The sequence below is a fragment of the Echiichthys vipera genome (assembly GCF_963691815.1).
Source record: "Echiichthys vipera genome assembly, chromosome: 12".
Classification (NCBI taxonomy): domain Eukaryota; kingdom Metazoa; phylum Chordata; class Actinopteri; order Perciformes; family Trachinidae; genus Echiichthys; species Echiichthys vipera.
Genome location: NC_139837.1, coordinates 16045694 through 16055976, shown reverse-complemented (window position 1 = coordinate 16055976; position 10283 = coordinate 16045694). Strand labels below are relative to the sequence as shown.

General features: G+C 41.2%; 1 protein-coding gene across 1 annotated transcript; it reads right to left on the bottom strand.

Moving 5' to 3' along the window:
* Positions 1–524: 524 nt before the first annotated feature.
* On the bottom strand, positions 525–9801 carry coq6 (coenzyme Q6 monooxygenase). The gene is made up of 12 exons (XM_083924899.1): positions 9442–9801; positions 9061–9195; positions 6948–7006; positions 4986–5112; positions 3704–3834; positions 3497–3604; positions 3194–3256; positions 2976–3083; positions 2139–2341; positions 1783–1898; positions 1248–1414; positions 525–665 (listed from the first exon to the last, which is right to left on the bottom strand). Exons 1-12 carry the CDS (start codon positions 9641–9643, stop codon positions 636–638), a joined length of 1449 nt encoding a protein of 482 aa, XP_083781025.1. The 5' UTR covers positions 9644–9801; the 3' UTR covers positions 525–635.
* Positions 9802–10283: the final 482 nt, after the last annotated feature.

The following is a 10283-nucleotide window of genomic DNA, read 5'->3' as shown; positions in this document are numbered from 1 at the left end:
AAATGTACTTCTTGGGCAATTCAGAGTTTGGTCTATGAACTGCTGGGTGGATAATATCCCGTAAAATACGAATTTTTCATATTCCACTAAAACTGATGCATTGATGAATCAATTGCTGTTACTTCAATATGCAGTAAAATACACAATGTTCTCGGGGAGCTACGGTCAGTGAAAGCTGTAAATGTATTTAGAGGGGACTCCTATGATCCTTCTTACTAATGGTTTTAAGTTTAGTTAAGTACAATAAGCCACTTTATACTTATACTAAGTGCATAGTGCACTAGTGCATGCAAAATACTGTGATATACTGTGACACCAACAGAATCTTTAAAAATACAGTGATACACATCTTTGGTGATACTGCCCAGCACTAACAAACTGTATCTGCAAAATAGAGAAGGATTTTCACATAAAATCATTAATCCTTATGCTTTTAACGTGTTATCAAATTCTTTGGGCAGTTGCAATGTGATGTTGTCGTTGTGGATGTATTTTGCAGCAAAGCACACAAGAACAAAAATCACTAAGGAGTAAAATAAAACTTTTATTCTTATTTTTTCTTACATTCACATTTTTACAGCCTTTAAAGCGCACAGTCTTTGAAGATCCATTAAAGACCTAGCATGACGAATGCATCACTTGCTTGCAAACGCCATGATCTGTTCCTGCCGAGGAAAAAACAGAGACATCAGCTCAGAAACTCTGTTAACTTTGAATCACGCTTACCAAAAGCCTGTTACAAGTGTGTGGCACTGAAGAGCTCTATACAAGACCTGTAAACCAATGAACTCACAACATTTAATATGGAAAAAAATATCCCGTTTAACTTCTGTGCCTCCATAGTGAACTGCCTTTACAACCAGTTACAGTCGTGTTGGTCTGAATCACTTAGTAGGAAATAAAGCCATTTCACATGAGTGGTCGGTAATAAAAGGGGTGTGAAAACACAAGCCAACACCGCTGTCCGCTGCCCCAGGCCAGCCCTGCGCCCCACCCACACACTTTTGGTAACACTAAATTTGGGGCTAAATTTAGATGCCAGTAGTAGTAGGTTCAGAACCCTGGAAATTATAGACACCGCTAAAGTAAAGCTCCGTGTAATCAGAAAAGAGGCTAGTGGGTGGGGTCAGGGTGGAGGCGGAGCTTCGGTTTGACAGGTGGTTGATGTTATCCAAGTGATGACCAGGTTCACTGGGATGTGCAGGAGGATATGTTTGGAGGTAAGAGCTAAAAGGGAGAGAGCTTACTTTAAGTGCCGGGAGCATGTTGGTGGCCTGCACACCGAAAGTGCGTAGGAGAACAACAGGAGCGGCGTTAGTGGAGTAAAGACGTTTCATGAGGTCGATGGCAGCCATCATGGGCAGGTTGTGTCGCTGGCGTTCAGTTTCATATTGTAACAGGTGCTGCATCGCTCCTGCACAAACAAACAAAGACTGGGAGTTAAAAAATTTAAGCTTAAGTTTAAGCTTGTGCACGTCTGTCTGCATTAAGTCAACACACTGGTGCTATTTTGACTTCCAAAACATTTAAACAGTGGAAAAAATAAACACAATATCTTATATAGGATTTAGCTTTTTTTTAATTTTTTTTTTATGAAAAGCAACTTGAATTATAGTTCTTGGCAGAACGAACAGAAAAAAACCATCAAATAAATGTTGCCGGAAAAGCTGTTGCTTTTTATAATTCAGATCAACAGTGTGCGTTTGAGTTGGGGCTATGGAAAAGAGCTTAGGGGAAACCACTGTGCTATGGTTGTAGTGTCTGTTTAAGTTTCTCACTGACCCAGATCCTTTCCGTCAAAGGCTGCCTGGCTCAGGAGCTGCGTGAGGCAAGCCACATCCCCAAAGCCTAGGTTGGCTCCCTGACCCGCCAGAGGATGGACACGATGGGCAGCGTCCCTGCAAAGACAAACATATCCATATACATTCCACTCACGTAATTCTATTTTAAAAGCCATTCACTAACATATGAAGTAAAACATTAGTTGAGGCAACGATGAACAGCTCGAAAGCCTGCTTGAACAACTCATTGACTGCTTGACAAGCTAATTTTTAAGGACTTTTTACAATTGGTATCTTCACTTAAAAAACATGTTAGTGTTTATTTGAAGGCTGTTACTTTCATTATGACTATCTTACCCAATGAGAGCTACGCGGTGCCTGACGTACTCCGATGCGTGACCGACGCCCAGAGGAAACATGACCCTGGTCTTTGGGCCGATCCCTGCCACACTTGGGGGAAGCTGTCGAGGTGAACCTGCAGACGGCATGATGGCCGACAGGGCACCGCGGAACAGAGAGCCAGCCGTCTCAATCAGCTCTGAATGGTTCTCATTACTCCACTGTTAGTTCACACACAGACAGAGAATGAAAAATGACCAGAAGAGAGAAAAAACAGACATTGTCCCTTTGAGTGGACAAAGAAATTAGCTGCCATAGGAGCAAAGCTGAACTCCAGGCCAGCATAAGTGCTCTTTTTCCCCTCCCTAACTAACTGGTTTGGCAGGCCTTCGGGAGCTGGGCTAATTAAAAGAAGATGCCGGCCAGGCTATGCAGTTGAATTAGCTCTGTTTGAAAAACATTCCATGCAGTAATGGTCGACACTGGGAGACCACAGGTTTAATTAGCAAACCAGGCCTGAAACCAAACATGACTCAACCGTGGTGACCCCGTCCATCAGCAGGCCTGGTAAAAATAGCCAGCTTGGGAAAAGAGTGTTTCTCCAAACATAAAAAAATTGATAGGTATATCATTCTCTTTGTGAAGTATTAGTATTGTATAAAGTTTTGGCAAAAACAATGACAACATTGTTTGTATGAGTCACAAAAATAAGCTCAACACTTCACAGAGAGACTACGGAGAACCCCGGCCACATGTAGTACACTGCACAGAAATACAGAAATGTTGCGACACCTTCCCGACAGATATGAAATCTAACTTTGACATCAGCAGTTTAACGGTTAGAGCGAGACTTACAAAGGCCGAGTTGATCGCGTCGACAAAGCTCTCATCATCCAGCTCCAGCAGCTCCTCTGCCAACTGATGGCTGGTTGACCACACCAGAGAGCTCTCTGTGTCCGACAGCTGCAGGGTGCAGAGCATGGTCATTGAATTGATCATTTTAAAATACTTATGGGACAAATGGATACTATGAAAGAAAAAAAATATTGCAGTAAATAATGCAGATATATTACCGGTAACATTGCGATGGGTCCTGTTGGGAGGAACCTCTGCCACGCTACATTGTTCTCTGTGGGCTGTCCAACACATAAATCAGATGAAATTAAATATAATACTAAAGTAATGTTGTATTGCAATGTACAGAATACATTTGAATTACATATTTTGCACATAAAAACAAGATATTACAAAAGGGTTCTTCAGGGCGGGTGCATTGTTCTCAGATGGGACATTAAAATTACAATCATAATAAAAACACGACACAGGAAATTCACTCAGTTACGTCCAATAATGCTATTTGAGAATGTGATACTCACCTCTGATAGGTGCAGCACGGCAACCACAGCAGATTGGTCATAATTCCACTTGACTGTGGGTATCCCCAATTTCTGCCGAACCATTGAGTTTGGTCCGTCTGCACCAATCTGTCAAACAAGATGAGAAAAAGGCAAACCATAAAGAACAAAAAGGACAAGAACAGACAGAACAATAACTACAGTATGTGATGATAGAATCAAACTGACCAACAGCTTGGTCTGAAGAGTCTCTCCGTTGGCCAAGGTGACCTTGACCCATGGGACAGAGTCCGCTGCCTGGTAGGGCATGGGCCACCCATACTTCACCACCTTGGACCTGTACTTAACTTGCACATAATCTGACAGACATAAAACTGGTGAGTGACGAAAATGTCAACTGGTGTGACTCACCCTCTCACAACAAAGGGATCAATCTTGGTCCTGTGTATGCATCATCACACTAAATCAGCACTTTGCTACTTTTTCCTTCGAAACGAGAGGATGGTTTCCCTGCAGCGAAAGCAGTGAAAGATCTATAAACTACCTCATAAAACACCACTGGTTTTCCTCCCTGGCACATGGAAGCTGCAAAAGTTTACATTTGACAATCTTCCTAATGGCCTTGGCCTGCCACATTGCCCTAACTAATAGTGTTTATCTACAAAAACACCACGCCACACTTTGCACATGCTCCCAGCTGGTTGGCACTAAAACAGCCCCTCTTCTTAAAATATCAGCAGCTGGACATCCCAGAGTTGAAGGGATTCTTGAGCTGGCTCATGCCGACTTTAGAGCCGAGCCCTTCCGCAGAACGGCTACTGGTTCCTGAACACAAATGTCAAATGTGGGTTCCCAGAAAATGGAGAGCAGAGATACATTGAAACCAGCTGTCCTGGAGAACACTTTTCATGTAGCGCATCTTGAGCATAACAACACCACGGGTAAAAAAAGAGGGAGAGACACGGACAAATGGGAGGCACATGAGGCAAAAAACGTGCTGTGACCACACATCCGTTGTTTGGGGCAAAATGTTGAAAACTGTTTATAAATATGCCACTTTAACTGCACATAGTGGAGTTAAGTTTTATTTGTGAACCTTCACAAAAGTTGGTCTAATGTCGACAGCAATACAGCATTATACACCGCCAGCGCTTTAGTGTCTTAAGAGGTGGCAGAGCTTGGGAGCACATGGCATCTTTAAATAGGTCACTGGACCACTTCACGTGTCTTCAGAAGGAGCCGGGGCCCTGCAGTTCCCAAAATGTGAGGTTTTGATTGAAATTGCAGGAAAAACACGAGCTGCTCCAGGGGCTTAACTTGTCTTTAAAAAACAGTCACTCGGAGAGAGTACAAATAAACAAAACCTGGGGACAGGATGGAATAAATGTGGTGGCATTAGCTGCCAGACTCGGCGTCCATTAGGCAGATGGAACAGGAATCAAGAGGTCTTACAGAGCACTGCTGCTTACTGTGTGGGGATTCATGTTTTAATCATAAGTGCTGTGCTTACCGGACAGGCTGTCCAACTGTTTAGTGAGTGCAGCCACAACGATGTCGTTCTCCACGATGTATGCCATCTCGTCCTGCAGGTTCTCCTTATCGAAAGTGATCAGGGCATCTGAGCAGGCATCCCAAACCTAAATGAAAGACTCATTATGACTGCGGTCTACAAGTCTATCCTTAAATGCATCCCCTTTCCCTATATATAGCTGGGCAGAGAAGTGGCGCTTCATTGAGCTGAACACATCAAAGTTGTTGAGGCACTGTCGGAGGTTGGCACAGCCTACATACATACAAACCCAGAGCGATGAGGGTCACCAACACCCTTCTGGCTGGTCGGCTGACTTCAGCTCAATGGAGCTCTGAGGTGGAGGACCGAAGGACATTTTGCGATGTGGATTTTTTTTGCAAACACTCTCTTGGAAACACAAATAACCAATGACATGTTTGTGAACATAAAGAGAGAGTCAATATTTATCTACAACTAAAAGCGGCAGAATGAGATATAGTTTTCGGTTACTGTAATTCCAACCCTGAAAATACTGTTTGGGTTAAACGGGAGGGGGTGAAAAGTGTTTGTACAAGGTTAATCCTCTCCTGGGTTGTAACTATGGTGACAAAACCCATCATTCTGCAGTAATATGCTGCTGCACTACTTTTTTCCAACTTACCATAAAGTAGGGGGATATATCCTACAGAAAACCACTAATGGCAGTGGGTTTGCGACTTGTGATAAGTGGTTGGGAAGAATGATTGGGACCAGCCCATAAATTGTTTTGGTTTTGTTTAACGTAGAGTGAAATGATGCAGTGTTCGAAGTAGAATCTGTTACCAAAAAAATAAACCAAAAGATTTAAACAATACACTTCCTTGCAACTTTATAGAGAAAAATGTGGGCAAAATGACGCCTTCATGGCAAAAACTCTGTTTGCCTTCTGTTTCAAATCTAAACCCTCAATGCTTACTGGACATTTAAGGAGGAAAGGCATTTAACTGCATGGTAAGAATGTTATTTAGAGCTGACCTGCAGTGCATACTTTTCAGTGCAATTGGTGAGTATGTATATGACTGAGATTCTATGGGCGAACAAGCCAAAACAGTGGTAGCAGAGTGAAGGTATAAAGGGAGAGGTACACTACTATAATCACTGTAAAGGCACTGCATGATGACATCTTAGGCCCAAAGAGAAATCCTGCGGTCAAGTGTTTGGTACACCACATCTTACAAGAAGGACTGAGCCTGCACCCACAGCCGTAAAGCAAGTTCACTCTGCAGCAAACAACCACTCTACTAATCTTTCATCTTCTTCCCGTTGTTCACATGCATCCTTATAATTATAAGATGTGGGGAATGAGAACTGTACCAATTTGCCAACGTCAAAATGATTTACTCTTCATAGAAAACATGGCTTTAATAAATAAAACTTGCATGGTCAAACAGCTATTCAGTACTTTGAATTTGCCAGGAGATGGCCCTTTTTTCCCTTTAAATATACCTTGTGTTCTTTGGCATTCCTTATGCCACATATCCTGCAGAGTTACTGAAAAGGCATAAACTGCACAAAGGAATGAACAAAATGCATGTTACATGAAACCCCTGTTTCCAGCCATTTTTATGTGAACAATCACATACCATATACATGATCATATGATACAGTACTGTGTTGCTTGTTCACTAAGCTGTTTGACTGAGAAGAAGCCGAGAGTCGCAGGTTTTTCTCTCAACAAATTGTATGGTGCTGTGATTGATGCATGGCAGAAATACATACAATATGGCTTTAAACTAGAAAGTCTGGAGGACATATGAAAAAAAAAACCCAAGTTGTTTAACAGAAGGATTTAGGAAGATGCTCTGCACTGCAGCTCTTTTGTTGATCATGAAATCCTACTTTTGTCAATCTGAACTTTTGAAATAGCAGTACGATGGCAGTTACTTTACGTGTTGCACAGATTTGAGGTGAAAATCAACATACCTGCATCCTTTTATATGGCTTGCACCTCATCTTTGTGATGTTTTCCCATGCTCCAATACCTGTGTGCACAAACACATTTCAATTCTAACACTTATTGAACGCAATAATGTATGCCTATGTATTACAAACAATTGTAACCATACTCTAAAAGTTGAAATATCATTTTGGGTGTATTTTAATAAACATCAGTGGAAGTGCATATGTTAACATAATGTGCAGTGTAGAAGGACATTGGTCCAACTAGTCTTAGTGATCGGGGGTTACGTCAGAGCTGAACTGGGCAAAATGATCAGGTTCAGATTGAGTAATGTGGATGTGTTTTCATCGGTTTGGCTAAGGAGTAGTTAACAAAGAAATAGTATGTAGTAGTTTTTCAGTTTCATACATGTTTGCATGCTTTAATGTTCAAAAAACACAAGATTTTTCTTTTACCGTCTGTCTGAAGAGACCTGTAGTCACCCTCTGTCTGAATGGTTCGAGTTTTAGCGCCTGTCTCTTTAAGCCCCCCCCCCCCTTAAAAAGCACACCTTTGCAAAAGTAGTGGGTGAAACTACTCAGATGGTGGCAGTATAGTCTAATGAGCGTGCATGTGACATATGAAGGGGAGCCAAATCTAAATGGCTTGTTGAATCCCATATTTACTAGGTTGCCCACAAAACTGACTGGGTTGTTTTATCTTACAGTTCATTGGTTGATCGGCGCTCCAGACACCCAAATGTATGTGTACAAGCACTGGAAATGTGAGTTTTCATGATATGACCCCTTTCAAAATATTAAAATGGATATTGAGAAATGCGATCGAGACTGAGAATTTAGTGAAGGCAGTGCTCATAAGGGAAGGACAAGTTTGTGTCTTTTACTTTTTACGCAGGTGCCATTGAGTGGCAAATAAACTGCCTTGTGTCACACCACTATATTCCTATCAAATTCTCTATTGACAGTTCAGTGTCAAAGTCTCTGATCAGACACGAGGTGAACACTTTAGTGTCAATAAGTCAATAAAACGTACACAAATGAGGCAAGAGAACGGAGTGAAGAAGGTTATTTGAGATGTTAAGCAAGCTTTAGCCTCTCTGTCTGAACTTGACCTTATTTAAGACCTGAATCGGGATAAATGTGGATGAATTAAATGTATGTGTCGAATTATCAAAGCTAAATGATTATTGTCTAATAGCTCAAATGAAAAAGTTGAATCCTTTTAGAGATATTTAAAATGTGTTTGTTTGTTTTTTGGGGGTTGGAGAGAAAACGTTTTATGTTTATTTATTAAGACCCCCAGTAGCTTCTGTCTTAGACAGTCGCTACTCTTCCTCGGGTCTCTACAATTTCATAACTTACATTCGCTGGCTTACAAATGACAACAAAAGCACAACATACTTGGCCAACATTCATACAAGACAAAACTAAACAAAACAAACAGAAAAAAAGTCAACAACTCAAAACATGTAAAATACATACAAACAATATATCTTTTCAAAAGCTGATAGGGAAAAAAAATAAAAAATAAATTAATAAATACATTTTCTACAAAATAAAGAAAAAATGGTATGGTGTATAGCTCAGTCACTTCTCAGGATCCTTAAGGCAAACCAGAAAATAATCAATCTTTGCTGAACACTTGAAAATTAATTCGTATTTTCCTTTGTACATGGTTCATTGGTGAGATGTACGTGTGTAAAACAGTGGTTGTATGTGGTAGCACCTAACAGTGAGACTGAACGGTTGAAATAATAAAATGCACAGGTCTGGAGTGATGGTCACAAGCAGCTATTTTTTACAGGGACAGGGAAAGATGTTTCACAGACAAGTCCATCAATCCCAGTTTATGTTACAGGGAGGAACAGATAAGGTCAGATATGATCCTTGCTAAGCCCGAGTGACCGGACAGTGTCTGATCCCTTGCTTACCCTGTGGGAGTCATCTATTAGTCCAGCTCCACAAGCTTATCACAGGAAGGGAGCTAATCACTACAGAAATAACTTTTGGATATATATTCTGTCTGCGGTGAAACTCTTCTTTTTAAATACAGGAAGCCTTTCCACAAGACAAAAAAAGAAATCATCTGACTGATGTTTTTGTGTGTCAGGTCATATACTGTAGGTGTATACTGTACCGCTGAGGAGGGTGGCAGAGCCTGGACTGATGGAGCTGACTCTGGTGCTGTAGGTGTCTGGGACCTTGTCCATAACTTTCTTGTTGCCCGCTTCAAGCAGAAGAATCCTCTTACCCATCAAGTTGGGATCCATGCCTGTCACAAATCATGTAAATATTGTCTAAAAATGGCGGCACATATACAACATTGTGTCGCTCTATGTTTAGATATGTCTGGTATCATAAGATTTCCCATGTTTCCCCCCCCATTGCATTACATCACAGTGATTCGTTTCTATGGGTTTATTTAAATAGATGCTACTGATTAAACTAAGTTTTTAAATCGAAATGTGACTGGTTAAGAGTCACATATCATAATGTTGTAGGAGAGGTGGTCACTCACCTAGGGAACATGCCATTGCAGATCCAACCATTCCTCCCCCGGATATAACAACATCATAAACTTCACTCTTGCCAGAATCATCCCCATGTTCTGCACACACTAATCCTCGAGTGCTGATTTTTATAGCAGACAGATAGTTTTCTGCAATAAAACACCGACTAAGTTCGTTTAAGGCCAGCGTCGCCCTTGTGAGCTTGTGCATGATTCTGTCTTCACTCTGTCTTCTTGCGGGCAAGCCGCGATTTAAACTGGAGGAATCAGTCCAACTATGAAGATACTTTTCATATGACAATCAGACAGACGTTTCCCCTTGGATGTGTCCTAATAACTGCGGCTGTGTCCCTTCTGTAATCCAGCCATGTTGACAAAACCCCAGATGAAGTACTTCCTGGTTTAGTGTCCAATCACAGAAGACGTCGGTCGCAGTTGACCATTACGTCACTGCGTTGCTGCCACTGTGAACAGCGACGTTTTGAAGACACTTCGACTTTGAGAAACACTTCCTAAAACTCATCTTTTACCAGGTTGGCGGCTTAATATTACTTTTTTTTTTTATCATGTGCTTTTGAGTGTAAGGAAAAGGAGCAGGCTTGAATAAAAGTTTACTAGTAAATACGTTTAGAAATTAGCTTTGCTACCGTTAAATACTGTGTCAAATCGACATTACCTCTATGTTGAGAGAGGTCTGGTTACCAGGCAACCCCTTCACACTGTAGTTGTTTGTTTGTTGTGTGTTCGTTGTTTTCTTACAAATACAAAACTATGGAGGACTCCAATGGACGTGGAAATTGAAATACAGCATTTCTTTATTTAATATCTCATTGTACATCAAAAAAGGAATT

Bases quoted from the DNA above. Each gene is read 5' to 3' on its own strand.
- coq6 (XM_083924899.1), bottom strand. From the start codon at position 9,643: ATGCACAAGCTCACAAGGGCGACGCTGGCCTTAAACGAACTTAGTCGG. The intron at 5,113-6,947 runs GTATGTTGATTT...TCTTTCATTTAG, and splicing joins AGCCATATAAAAGGATGCAG to GTTTGGGATGCCTGCTCAGA. The intron at 2,342-2,975 runs GTAAGTCTCGCT...GTGAACTAACAG, and splicing joins ACGCGATCAACTCGGCCTTT to TGGAGTAATGAGAACCATTC.